The sequence below is a fragment of the Chamaea fasciata genome, unplaced genomic scaffold, assembly GCF_029207755.1.
Source record: "Chamaea fasciata isolate MVZ Bird 193981 ecotype frontalis unplaced genomic scaffold, bChaFas1.0.hap1 SCAF_15, whole genome shotgun sequence".
In the NCBI taxonomy this organism is placed as follows: Eukaryota; Metazoa; Chordata; class Aves; order Passeriformes; family Sylviidae; genus Chamaea; species Chamaea fasciata.
The window spans coordinates 1,338,124-1,352,409 of NW_027094100.1; the positions used below are offsets into that span (position 1 = coordinate 1,338,124).

The 14,286-nt window shown below is 50.6% G+C and overlaps 1 protein-coding gene across 2 annotated transcripts in view; it reads left to right on the plus strand.

The window, feature by feature from the left end:
- The window catches only part of PWWP2A (PWWP domain containing 2A), a 29,364-nt gene extending 15,692 nt beyond the window's left edge, over window positions 1–13,672 (plus strand). Inside the window, exons 3-4 of one of the 2 annotated variants that reach the window (XM_066196899.1) lie at window positions 12,696–12,776; window positions 13,410–13,672. In XM_066196899.1, coding sequence (XP_066052996.1) covers window positions 12,696–12,727 — 32 coding nt within the window. In that variant the 3' untranslated portion in view covers window positions 12,728–12,776; window positions 13,410–13,672. Of the gene's footprint in view, window positions 1–5,260; window positions 8,009–12,695; window positions 12,777–13,409 lie in introns of those variants that run through there. The other variant, XM_066196901.1, reaches the window with a different exon arrangement.
- The last annotated feature ends 614 nt before the right edge of the window (window positions 13,673–14,286 follow it).

The window sequence follows — 14,286 nt, forward strand, 5'->3', positions numbered from 1 at the left end:
TCTCCTTCCCCAGAGGCGTGAGAAGGTGTGAGGCTTCAGGGGCAAAGCTGGAAGGAAGGGGAAATGCTTGTGTGTGTCTGGAGTCAGGCAGGAAATCCAACAGGTACTTGTTACTGTTCTCATTAGAGTCGTAACTTCGTGCCAACACTTCACTGAGATCGTCATCTCGGATGGGTTGGAAGCTACAGAACTGCCCTGGGGTGGGGTTCCTGCGTGATTTGGGTCTGTGCAAGGCTGAAAAGATCTCTTTATTTTTTTTTTCCAGCCTGGTGTAAAATACCGTTGAGTTTTTTAAACATGGTTTCTAACTCTGGTTAGGATTAAGAGTAGCACAGGTGAGGAAGGGTAAGAGTTGCTTTCTGCATTGCTGGCCCTTAGGTTTGGTTCTCTTTAACTCTCTGGAGTCCCGATACTGATTTTCTTTCAAGTCTGCTAAAACTGTCAGAGTAGAATAAGAACGGGAATTTTGGAAAATAAACGTCAGCAGCTCATTCTCGGCATCGTCATCTTGCGTTCTGCCTGTTCTGTGAAGTCCAGTGAGGAACCAGAGCAGCTTTCTTGGCTGAGGAGCTGTGGAAAGGAGCAGGCTGAGAACCAGGGAAAGGCTATTTCAGTCCATCTTTTGCTTTGTGATTGTGTTCCAATGAATGCCTGCGGGAACAGCAAATCCAGGCAGGGCAGGCGTCCCTCAGTGCTCTGTAGCTAAAGTCTGAGCTGGGAGGGAAGCGCGCTGAGCTCGAGCCGAAAGGGATGGATGGCAGCGTGTGGTGGCAAAATCCATTGGGCAAAATGACTGGGACTGTTTAAAGAGGGAATTTTTTCATGACTAACAAAGCGTCTGACCATGGAGTCACCAGGGATCCCTCACACTGAACACTGAAAACTTGTGTAGCTGCCAGCTGAGCGAAGATCCCTTAGCTCAGGTGTGAGAGATGGGGATGGGAGTGTCCAGCATCAAATCGTCCTTAATTCCCGGTGGAAAGAGGCTGGCTTGTGATCCCTGCGCTTGCAGTGACAGGGGCAGTTCCCAGGCAGCACTGAACCCCCCAGCTGCTGCTCTCTGTGCCACCTCTGGATTTTGGTTTAAACAGTTCCCTCGCAGGGGTCACGCTGGCAGTGTGCTCACAGTGTGGCTGTTCAGGTCCAGGACATCCCTTGGACCTTTCCCCTTCTCTTCCCTGCTCACCCTCCTGGCAGTTTTAGGCACCTGGTCCAGTCTGACCCCATCTGTCTGTGACCTCCTTGGTAGGAACTGTTTGTGCTCTTTTGGATGGGTTTTATCAAACAGCAGCAATTCCTCCCAGGTCAGAAATCCCTTAATTATTGGGGTTTAATTGTTGGATCCTAATAGCAGCTTATGATTCCTTACGATTCACTCATACATATCAATCTTCTGCATTACCTGGGACGTGGATACAATCCAGACTGTCATTTAAATTAATTAATGATTTTTTTTTTTTTTCTCCTTCAATGTAACAGTGACACAAGTGGCCTTGTGTGAACACAAGGCAGAGCAGCAGGGCTGTGGTGCCAGGGACTTGCTGACTGGTTTGCCCTCCTGCTTTTCCCCTGCACAGCTTTGCTGTTGCTCCCAGCTGGGGCAGTTTGGGAGACTCCCTGGAGCAGCACCTCGGTGCCAGGCACCAAGCCCTGAGGAGAGCTCGCATCCAGGGCTCTGTGTTTTCCCCAGGAAAAAGCAATTTGTGTTCCTGGCAGGAGGTGGGAAGTGGGTGGTGCTGGCAGGGCTTTCAGGCTTCACTAAACCTGAGCCAGTTGTGCATCCAAGAGGGAGACACGTGGGAGCAAAAGGAAAAAAAGCAAAGGTGAAATAACCTGGAGAAGATGACTCCCTGTGCTTGTGCCATGGGATGTGCCATCTCTGATCTCCTCTTTCTGCCTGCCCATGGCCTGAGGGGAGAATTTAGCAGCCTGCAGGTAGGAACTGGCTCGGGGAACAAATCAGGATCCCCTGGAGCAAGCTTGAATCCAGGCTCTGCTCCTTCAGTGTGAGAAGAAATGGATCTGTGGGGTTTATTTGGGCTGTGTTTGACAAGTTACTTCCCAAATCGGGAGCAGACACGTTTTGAGCAGCTGTAATTCCGTTTCTGTGCCAGTGATGCCATCCCTCAGTGCAGAGGAGGAGGAGGGGACTGTGGGAGCTGAGCATATTCCAGGTGTGTGAATCCCTGTGGGACAGGGGCAGAGGCACAGGGTCAGTTGCAGCTGGGTCAGGAAATAACACTCAGACTGAGGCAGGGGGGTGAAATCAAGCACTGGAATATTGATTTGTGACACCCTGGGTGCTGTGGGTGTGATGGGTTTGAAAACCACTGCATCAGGCTGAGCTCCTGGGCTCAGAGCAGCCGGGAGTGCGAGAGGACACATGATGGAGCTGTCCTGGCACTTTGTCATTGGCAAGGCTGGTTTTGGAAAAGCAGAATATTTGTGGAAATATGGCTATAACGAAGGATTCTGCCCTCTGTGTGCTGGTCACATCCTGCAGGAATCACACCTGGAGTCATCCAGGTTTGGTCTGAGCAAACCTGCCCTGCCCCTTCTGCCAGGGGCCTCGGTGTGCAGCTTGGCTGGTGCCATTTATGGAACAGCAGCTTGAAATCAGGTTGTTCTGCAGGAAAAAACAGATCTAGGTCAGTTTTCATGTTTGTTTACAGATGTTTTGGATGTCAAATAGGAATAAGGAATGTTCTCCTACATGTGCTGGGAATCTGTGCTTTGTCTTCTGTGACAGAGCCACAGCAAAGTCAGGTGGCAGAATTGTCCTTGCTGTCCTTTAACAGGTGCACAAAGGGGAAATGGGATCTTGCTTTGTCAGTAACATAACCAGATCCAATTCCAAGGAAATATTTGCTTAAACGCTAATTTAGCATCATTTTTTATGGAGTAATGTGTAGGGGGTTTTGTTTGGCTTTAGGAAATGCTGGGGTTTAATTGCACCTCTGCCCTGCCTCAGGATTTTAAAGCACGTGGTGCCAGTGTGGGTACTTAGGAGCTCTGGTGGAAAGGAACTAAATCCACAAAAATGATTTTTAAAAGAATTGTAGTCAGTTTAGTTAGTTTAGTTAATGGGGGAAAAAAAAAAAAAGTCTTTCCTTGAGGTATTTCAAGTGTTGAGGGATTTAGGGGAAATCTCTTCTGATACATTTATATGGAGAAAAACTGGGTTGGACCATGTTTTAGGAATTCTTGATACTGTGTCATATATTTCAGGGAATTAGGCACATAAAGGGAAGGATGTGTTGCTGCTCTTTGTTTTCCTGGGGGCTGAGGTGCTGCTGCTGGAGGCTCTAAAAGGAGGGAGCAGTTCTTGCTTTTAGTAGCTCATCATCTGGAAGAGCAGCCTGCTTTCCCTCTTCTCCCCTGGCTACAAATGGAATGTGCAGCAGGAAAATCAGTTTTGTGCCTTCTGCTCCATAGCCTTGCACAGACACAGCATTATGCCCCAGGAAGGTGCATAAATGTTACTGTAACTATTTAAATTGGGGCTCCTGGCCTTGAGGTTTAATCCCTGATGGGATGTGCTGCTATTTTTTGCCTCCCTTGTCCTTTTGGGGTGTCTTCTCTCCCCCTCCGTGGCTGCCTGGTGTCCTTCTGCTTTTCCTTTGGAGATAAAAGCCAGGACTTTCAAAGGCAGCGATTCTCTCTGGACGGCAGTGAGTGAAGGGATTGAGAAAATGTTCCCGTTGGAAAATCAGAGTGCCCGTGGCAGTGCTGGCTGCCAGGGAAAGGCCCTGTGAGCTGAGTTCAGTGGGACGGGCAGGAGAGGCCTGGCTGGTGTCAGTGCCTGTCCTGACACACATCTTCACCTTCTTCCTGGGCCAGGCCTTAGGATGGCTCCATAGGGAAGGGAATGCAGCCCCAGGAGCAGCTGGGGGAGCTGGGCAAGGGGCTGAGCCTGGAGAAAAGGAGGCTCAGGGGGGACCCTGTGGCTCTGCACAACTCCCTGACAGGAGGGGACAGCCGGGGGGTCGGGCTGTGCTGCCAGGGGACAGGGACAGGAGGAGAGGGAACGGCCTCAGGCTGGGCCAGGGGAGGTCAGGGTGGACAGCGGCAGGAATTTCCCCATGGAAAGGGTGCTCAGGCCTTGGCAGTGCCCAGGGAGGTTTGGATCCCCATCCCTGGAGTGTCCCAGGAAGGGCTGGAGGTGGCACTCAGTGCTCTTGGGGGCAAGGTGGGCATGGGGCACAGCTGGGACTCTGTTCTGGGAGGGCTTTTCCAATCTGGGATCTGTGTGATCCCGGCATTCTGTGTGATTCTGCCTCCAGCAGTTGAATGGAGCTGCTTGGAAGCAGAGTCCAGCCTGTGAGCTCACTGGAGATCCCAGGAGAGCCGTGCCCTCAGCCAGGCTGAGCTGTCACTGCCCCGCTGACCACAGGTCCCACACGGAGTGAGTGACCCCATGGAATGACTGGGGAGCAGCGATGGGCTGCACTCAGGAAGCTCAGGGGGTCCAGTGGCACAGACACTGAGCTGACACACGTGCTCAGGGTTTCAGTCGCTGGGTCTGAGGAGCACAATCTCCATAGAATCCCAGAATCCCAGACTGGGTTGGGAAGGACTTAAAGCCCATCCAGTGCCACCCCTGCCATGGGCAGGGACACATCCCACTGTCCCCGGTTGCCCCAAGCCCCATCCAGCCTGGCCTTGGGGCAGCCACAGCTTCTCAGGACAACCTGCTCCCAGTAAGAACTGGTGTCTGACTGGTGGTGGTTCACACAGGGCTCAGCACTTGGGCTGTTCCTGTCCGCTTTATGGTAATTTATTCCCGTTCTCTGCAGTAAATGGGAGAGCACAGGCAGCCATGGGAAGGAAACACCATTAGCAGGTTTATAGTTCAGTGCTCCCTCGGGCTCTCGGCTCTCGTGTGTGGAAGGGCACCGCAGGGTCAGATTTAGCTTTGTGTTGTGGACTGCCATCGATGTATGGATTTTGTGAATTAATCTCCCTGCTTCCTGAGCTGTCTTTGAACGTCTTTCCAATTGGAATTCTCTCTGGATGCTGAAATGGGGTGAGATGTAACAGATTGCTACGCTGGCTCCTCCTCAAACCCCAGCCCCCGGAGGAGTTTGCTCACTTGTGTCTGTCTCGTGATAATGTCAATCTATTTTTTTGTCTTCTGCACACGATGCACAAAGCAGGTGAGCCAGTAACTTTCCTGGCCACCTCAGCTTTTGCTTTTACCTACTTTTGCAATATGTACTGGAAGACATTTAACCATGTTCCCTTTCTCTCCCCTTTTCAGCTCAGAGACACTAATGACCCGCTGTTTTTATGGAACCTCACTACACTGCCACGAAGAGCACCAGCTCATCAGGACTGAGAGAAATCTGAGACTGACTTGTCCTATTTTTCCTCTGAAATCTTCACCAAGTAGTAAACATTTTTTTTTTTTTTTTTTTGAAGGGGAAAGGGGGTAAAAGATGTAAAAGCTCCCCCTCGCACCGTTAGGGCACCTGTACCTAATGTACATTTTTCCTTAAAATTTCAAAAGATGTTAGGAAATATTTTATAAAACTTTTTTGCAATAAATGACGCATGAAATGACGAGAGACTCTAAGACACTTACATGCAAGGAACCACTTGAATTATTAGGATGAAGACTCACTGCAGATAACTGGGGTTTTTGTAATGTGACAGTCACGCTTGTATGTTTGGAGAGGTGCCAGTGACGGAGCCAATTTGCCTGGGAAGTTGACTGTAACTTTTGAACTTTTCTTTTAATTCTTGACTTTAGCATTGCAATTTTTCCATTCTCTGAGGCTTAGTTAGTATTTAGTGCAGGTGTTAGCAGAGCTGTGATCTGTGATCAAAGCATGTCCAAACCCAGTTGTATTGTGAAATATGAACAGTCCTGCTATTGAGACCAACATTTCCCATAGAGGTGATGGAAAGGACAGTGACCACAAACTCCATGGATCTCTGTTTTATGGGAAAGCTCCTTCTGTGTGAATATGGTTGCATTTTATTTATGCTATTGTAACACTTAGGGAATTGAGGGTTGTGAAATAACCTTGAGAGAGGCTACGAGGCAGAGAGCAGCGTTTTGCTTACAATCCTCAAACAGGATGGGAATCATGAATGGGGAGTGATTCAATGGGATGGCATTTCTATTTCAAATCATGGGTTATTTTTTTCCTTTTGACATAAATATTTTTCAGATAGGTAACTAGTAGAGAGCAAAGGTTTTATTAGAGTTTCTGATGGTTGTTGATCTGAGTTGCGTTGACTCCTTTGAAAAGCTGTAAATCAAAAAAAAAAAAAAAAAGAAACTCACTGGGTTTTATCCATTTTATTCCCCTCCCGCAAAGGTCTTGGGTAAGACTGACTTCAGTGGAGCTTGGGAATGCTGGACACGCTGCTGAAATCTTGAGTTATTAAATATTAATTTATTTGTCACTAATTATTTCCATTGTGTGCACACTGTCTCGGCAGAACCATTTCTTTAAAAGTTCTTAGCAGGGAATTTATTGTGTAACCTGGGAAAATAAATATTTGTTTTGAAGAGATGAAAATGTGCACATAATCTACGAAAAGTCAAATTTCTGTTTCTATAGAGATGAGAGGACTAGTAGGAAACTCTTTTCCTCCTTACTGATATCCTGATTCAATTGGAGAAAATAGAATGTCTTTGTCTGGACCGTTTCAAACCAGAGGGACTTTTCCAAGGGGCCTCTGGGTCAGCACAAAGACAATTCCTTCGTGTCTGGAGCCTGAATGAACCACATCAAATTTGAAGTTAGGACAACTCTGTCATTGGCAACAGGTTTATACTTGTTAAACAATCGGAGAGGAGGAAGTGACAGGCTGGGACAGGCCCCCAAAACCCCAGCCAGGCCCATCAGGGATTCACACACCGAGTGTGTGGCAGCTCGCGCTTTGTGCTGGTTCAGTGTCTGCTTTTCAGAGCTAAATTCTTTATTTATAAATGCAGAAATTGAATATTTGCTACCTACTTTTTAAAAGCAGGCTGTACAGTGCTGTGCAGCGCATTCAAATCGTACCGTTTGCCATAACGATTTCACCGTGAAGTACAAACTTTTTTTTTTTAGAATTTGGATGAATATTTGTTCTACAGTGCTTTTCCTTTTCACCAGTGGAAGAGGCCCAGCAGTCTGGTCCTGCTCAAGGCCTGGGATGTGACTAGAACTGAAAGATTGAGACACGTGAATGAGGAAAGGGGTGACTTGGTGCCAGGTCCGTGCCAGCCTTTCCCCTCCGCTTGGATTGACAATGGATGGGGGGCTTGGCCTAATCAGGTACATTTTCCCCCACCTCCCCCCCCAAAAAAAACCCAAACAAAAACCAAACAGAAAAGCCACCAAACCACATGGCACAAACCAGTTTCTGCTCAGGAAAAAAGGCCCGGGACTGTGGTGGCAGGGTTGTTGTTGCACATGGGATTGAGGAGTGCCTGCTGTTGTTTTGGAAGCCGGTAGTGCCTGGCTGTGCCCCCGGATCCCCCAGGGCTCTCCTCCCCTCCCCTCCCTGAGCACAGCAGCTGAAGCAGGAGGGATTAACCCAAGGGATGCAGGTGTGCACTGGAGAATATGGGTATAGAGCAAATAGCATCCAAGGGAGCTCATGTCTGCCTTGCTTTTCCCAGCATTGCGTTGGAAACCACGTTTTCGTTTGGAAATGAAATTGTCAGGGATATTCTAATGAGAGAGAGTGACAGTAATGTATTGCTTTTCACTTTTTTGCTTTAGTTGCTTAATATTTAAGCTTTGCTCCGTGCTACCTTCTTGTCTGTATATTGAATGGTCACTATGCCTCTTTCATTTTGTAGACTTGAATGAGGAAAATCTGATTCACCCTTTAAGGTTTGCTGAGAAGTAAAAATGATAAAGAATGTTGTGTAACATTTATTCAAATAAAGCCTTGATTTTTTTCAGTGCTCTTTTAAAGGGAAATAATGTTTTGATGTCTTTAACTTTCTTGCTTTATTAGTCCTTGACCCCGAACCCTTTGATTTATGTCAGAAGTGGTTTTTCTGGATTAAACGCAGATGAAACTGAGGTTGCTGGTCCACTGCTGGCATTCCATCACGTGGCCAAGTCTCTACGTAACCTCACCTTTCACCACAGCAGCTGAAAGATCCCAAGCCATGCTCAGCCAGCTGGATGCTTCCCAAAGCAGTAGGAAAAATTGTAATTAGCGAGAAAAGATGGTGTGGTAGAGACAGATCTGAGAAAGCCCTGGTGGCTCTGCCACAATCCCAGGAGGAGGGAATGCCATGGGAAGGGGCTCCTGCCCTGGCACAAGCAGACCTTGGGCTGGTTTTTATGGAACTCTCAGTTTCAGACAAGTTTTACCCTCACAGGTAAGTGTACGGAGAATTTCTCCATCCAGGGAGGAATTGCCTTGTCCTGAGCTGTGTTTCCTTGCCCTGGAGCAGGGATCAGGTGGTGCTGGAGAGGTGATTTCTGTTCCAGAGCTCCATCCCACTGTGCTCAAAGGGGGGCCATGCCAGCAAGTATTTTTCCAAAATATCTGGTGGTGCTGGCTTGATGCTTGGACTTGATGATCTGAAAGGTTCATTTTCAGCCTTAGTGGTTCCATGATTCTATGGAATGGCAGACTCTGAAACTGCACTTTCCCATCAAATAGAAGGCAGCATTTAAAACACGTTTTTTCCACTTAGCATTTTTGGTACTGTAAAGAAAGATTCCTCAAGTTGAGTTGAGCTCCTAGGCTAAACAAAAAAGAAACTGAGTAAACTTGATGTCTAGGAAGTTCTGATTCCCAGGCAGCATGGGTGGTTTTATGGCACAGGGTGTTTTTATGGCACCGAGGGTGCCGGGAGCTGCTGGCTCACCCAAGGGTACTAACCCTGCCGGGAAGGGGTTGTTGCAGTAACCTGTCGTCAATAACGAGGAGTTTTCCCCCCAAAATCGAATTAACTGTGACCACTGCTGTTGGCTCGGCCGGGGATGCTTTGGAAGGACTGTGACAAACGCCCACATCTGGCTGTGGCCCCAGCACAGCTCCAGCAGATGGTTTTCTTCTCCTTCATGCTTGTTTCTCATTCTCTCGGGATTACAGCAACTCCCATCCCCTTTCTCTCATTATCCCTTCGGCCTTGCAGCAGTTCCTCTCGAATTGGCGATCCTCATTAGGCTGGGAAATCCTGCTGAAATGTAATTGCTCGCTAATGGCTTTTCCTTTGTGACACGGGGCTGGCAGCGGCGCTGAGGGGACGCAGCCACCGGAGAGGCTGGCCGGGCACATTCGAGAGCTCTGCAATTACTCCCTGGATTAATCCTCACTCCGGTGCTTGGCAAAGGGATAAAGGTGACCCGAGGCCCACACAAGGACCCTCTAAACGCATTTGCTGCCGCCCCCGAGCATCGAAAGGGCGACGCTTAACGCGGCCAAAAGCGCGGCTCCGGCCCGGGGCGGTTCGGAGAGATTCGTGAGCGGTCGGAGTTTGGATGTCGCGGGGCGATCGCAGCGGGGACGTCCCCGCGGGGCCGGGTGACGGCGGCGCTGCGCATTGACGCCGCCACACGCCGGTCGTGCGGGAGCGCGGCGGGTGAGGCGGCCTGAGGCGCGGCCGGGCCCGGGGCGCTCCCCGCGCTCGTCGGCCTCGGCCCTCAGCGGCAGGGTCCGCCCTGCACGGACAGGCTTTTCTGCCTCTAAGGACTTTGTGGAGAGGCCGGAGCGGCCCAGGCTGGGAGGATCCCGCGGCTGGGCGCTCAGAGCTCCCAGCGCTTTGGGAAGGGCTCGTCCCTCTGCTCCAAGGGAAGCCGTGCCGGGGCCGAGCCCTCGGCACCGGCCCGCCCTCAGCGCCCCGGCTTTGCGTCCTCCTCCCTCGTCGTGGCTCCGCTCGTTGTGGGGTTTGTTCACCGGGAGCCAGGAAAAGGCTCCTGTTGTTTGTGCCGGGTCATACCGAGGGGTTTATTCATATTCCATATCCGGCTTTTATGGTTCTGCTCCCGCTTTTCCCCTGAGTGTCCCAGTGCTCTTTGTTTGGCCTTCCTTGCTGGGTTTGCAGCACAGGCCGTGGGTCACTGGACACCCCTGCAGAGGTTTTGGGCGCGTTCTGTGTTCGCGGTGAATCTTCCAAGGCCAGGAGGGGCAGTTCTCACTTTGAAATCCAGATTTTCAGCTGAGCTCCGCAGCTTAAGAGCTTGGGGACTGGAGTTTCTGGCTGTGGTTGTCTTGCTCATTAAATATTAAGTGAGGCTGTTCCTGCTGGAGGGTTTATCCAAACTCCGAGCTGTCAGGGGAAGGGGCTGGGGGCTGCAGAGTGTTCAGGGATGGACACCGGACCGCGCTAAGGATAAACCCCCAGGAATGCTGACACTGCTCCGACGGATGTGGACGATGCTCCCGTGATCCACTCACTTGGCCGTGGTTTGCCTTTAAAAAAGGCAGCGCCGGGCATGAGCTGTGAGAGCAGAAGCGGAGGGGTTTGACTTCACACTTCTCTGCATTAACACTGCAGGATCCTGTCAGGAGCCATCAGCTGCATCTTGGCTTGGAAAACCTGCTGCTGGCTCCGGGTTCCGAGGCCTCAGCTGCATTCCAGCTGGGAGCAGGGACACAAATGTGCTGGGGCACAGCGAGAGCTGTCGCTTCAAGGGCAGCTCAGGGCTGGAGCCACAGGCAGGAGATCTGGGAGCTCCCAGCCTGCTCCTTCCCTAAGTCCCAAATACTGCAATTCTTCCTCCCTCAGACAGACAAGTGCCCCGTGATGGAGGGTCACAGCCAAAGGAGCTCATGGAAACAGGACAAATGCAATTAGCAAAGGCCTGGCCCCGCTGCCTCTCCAGGGACCTTGCTGGGCACTCGCCAGCACCACTCAGGAATACACTTAGGAAGCTTTTCCAGCAGCCACCGCCCAGACGAGATAACAGCATTTCCCCTTCTTCCTGCCATCCCTGTTCCCTGGAGGGTCTGCAGGCAGGGGGGTGCTACACTTCACTGCCCAGAGGCAGAAACCAAACCCAGCTGTGCTTATCCCAGAACAGGCATGGCTCCCTTTCGGCTCCGTGGCTGCGGGGGGTCAGTCTGCTCCTGGAGCCTCCCGGACACTGCCCAGAGCTCGTGGACATCAGGCAGGGTGTCCTGGGAACCAGGAGCAGAGCGCTGGGCCCAGCCAGGCCAGGAAAGGCAGACCTAATCCTGCTGCATCCATTTAGGGCGTGCAAGATTTTGTAAATTGTCTCCTTGAGAAACAACGGGGGAGAAACGTGAGTTCTGGGGACTCCAGGCTGCAGCTGCAGCTGGTTTCCAATTTGGAGATTCCCACTGAACGTGCAGAATCAGGGAAAAAAAAAAAAAAAGGGGTTTATTTTAATTTTCACTTGTTTTAGAGCCTTTAATCTTTGTCAGGGTAGGCAGTGATGCCTCTGGCTCAGAGCCACAGTTGCTGTGCCGAGGGCTGCCCAGAGCCCCCCCAGCAGTCACAGCCCTGCCCAGGGTGGGAAAAATGAAGTTGCTGAGCAAGAAAATGTTGGGATCCATCCAAAGAGGGAAAGCTTGTGAATGAGCAACGTATGAATGCTGCACATTAACTGTGCCCCAGCGCATCTTTGCCTGTGCTGGAGAGGAGGCCCTGGGATATAATTGGTTCTTGGCTGCAGCACTAATCCCTTGGGAATAACACAGCTAATTAAAGCCCAGGAACTGGTGACCAGCAGCTTCTCCTCTCTCCCAGCCCACGGGCTGGGGCTGTGCTCATCAGGGGCAGGTAGAGCCCAGGAAGTTTTGGGCTAATCAAGTCAGGAGGGATTGGGCTTTAAAGCTCAGTGCTTTGTCAGATCCTGAATATCCCAAGGGGTGAGCTTGGGGGGGGATTTTGGATCCTGCAGGGCAGGAGGGATCAGCTGTGCTGGACCTGCCTCAGTCCCACTGACGCTTCTCTGGAGTGTGGCCTCTGGCTGCCTCCCTTGGGGAGCTTTTGGCAGACAGAGCTGAACTGGGGAGCTGCTCTTTTACCTTTTAAAAGAGATTAAATGCTCCCGATCTTTGGTGGGATGCAGGGAACTGCAAGTGTCCAGCTCCTCAGAGAGCCAGGCCTTGGGATTCATGAGCTGGATCTGGAATGAGGCCAGGTTGGATAGGGCTTGGAGAAAACTGGTCTCTGGAAGGTGTCCCTGGTGTCTGGAAGGTGTCCCTGGTGTCTGGAAGGTGTTCCTGGTCTTCAGAAGGTGTCCCTGGTCTCTGGAAGGTGTTCCTGGTCTCTGGAAGGTGTTCCTGGTCTTTAGAAGGTGTTCCTGGTCTCTGGAAGGTGTTCCTGGTCTCTGGAAGGTGTCCCTGGTCTTTAGAAGGTGTACCTGGTGTCTGGAAGGTGTTCTTGGTGTCTGGAAGGTGTTCCTGCCCATGGCAGGGAGCGGCACTGGCTGAACTTTAATGTCCCTTTCAGCCCAAACCATCCTGGCAATCTGTGATTCCAAACCTCAGCCCATCTGCAGCCAAAAGGATTGAAGTCTCTGAGGGGACAAACAGAGAAGTTTGAGGGAGAACCTCTCCACAAAACAGAGACAAATCCCAGTGTCAGTTCTGGTGGCCAAAAGTGGAAGGTCTGAGCCACAAGTGTTATGGAAATCCTGGAGAAAGTTCTTTGTAGGGAGAGACTTAACCCAGCTCACAGACAGGACCAACATTCCCTTTATTTCTGTGCAAACACCCCAGAGCAAAGGCCGGGTACTGAAAGGTTTTGTGTTTGGCAGGCAAAGGAAGGAGGAACAAAGGTGGGAGCTGAGGATGGACAACTCCAGCTGGAACAGAGGCACGTGCTGCTTACCAGGAGGGTGAGTAACTGTTGGAACAGTGCAGCAAGGAACTGTTTGGTTTAAGAGCACTTGTATTTAAAAGATTGTGTTTCATGAAACAGTTTTTTCCTATTAGAGGCTGTAAATCCAGCGTGTGTGAGTCAAAATTCCCTGGCACTCCCCGGGTTGTGGCCAGTGGCACCAGGAGGAGGCACCAGTTATTTTACTGGTGGCAGTTGTGACTGTTTAGTTTAGACATTAAAAAACCACTTTAAAAATCAAAAGCAAGATCCGTGCACTTGTTCAGGATTTGGGCAATGCAAAAGGACTTTCAGGCAATTAATTGGAATTTTGCCTAGAGGAGAACTTGCTGTGGTGGCAGATAACACCTGCCAGAGGTTTCTGCTCCAGCTGGAGAGAGGCTGAGGAGGGAGGGATGACCTGGAGGTTTGAGTCCTCACTACCAGCCTGCCCAATTCCCAGTGACTTTCACACAATCCAGTCAAATTGCAAACACTAATCAGCTGCAGTCCTGCTCCCTTTGCCCTTCCCCTCATTGGAAAACTCCAGGTGCACATCAGGCGTCCTGCAGGGGAGTTGCACAATGATTTGATGATGTGTTTGCACAGCAGGTGGGAAATTCAAAAGCTTTGTTGTGCTTCTACTTCCCAGAAATTCCCCAGCCTCCAGCTGAGGAGGAATATTTGCAGCTCCCCAGGCCTTCAAAGGGGTGAAGCAGGAACAGAGTAGAAGGAACAGAACTCCTGCCCCTGGAGCAGCAGCTTGGAAAAGGCCACTGGTGTAACTGGGCACAGGAGCCACCCACGGGTGAGTGACACTGCACACAGTGTGGGCAGGGACAGAAAGCCACTGCTCAGAGCAAGGAAATTGAAAAGAAAAATCTAAAATTTAAAGCATCCAGGGTCGTTCCAAAGGGGCTCCGTTTCTGTACGTGCTGGGGGGAGCTGGGATGGTGCAGGCGAGTGGAACCAGCTGGTGGTGCAGGGCTGGTGCTGGGGCCTGAGCCCAGCCCTGCCAGGGCTCCCTGCAGCAGCCTGGACACCTCTGCTCTGCAGTGCTGCGGGCTTTAGGGAAGATCATTAACATTTCTACTAATCCCAAGCCACTGAGTCTTCCCTGCAGAGCTCAGCTCAGGCTGCAGAGCTTTCACAGCTCATCCGACCCCAGGCCCAGCTCTAAACTAAGACTAAACTAAAAATGCACCAGGACAGAGTTTAACAATCAAAAGAACTCTGCACAGATGCAGAGACAAAAATGACATTAAAGCACCAAACCTGCTGTGCCTGGAAAGGCTTTTCCCTTCAGTGAAAGGCTGGAGCTCCTGAATTTCAGACACACAGAGACTTCCTGAAAGGAATCGGAGATGACACCCAATAGCCAAGGCAGCCACTGCTAATTATTTAATGAAATCATGTACTGAAATCTGCATGGAGACAACTGCCTCCAATTAACCACTTCAGCACTGATAAAACCCAGGAGAGCAGGAATGACAAAAGGCAGCTTCTCCCAAACCTGAATGAACCACCAC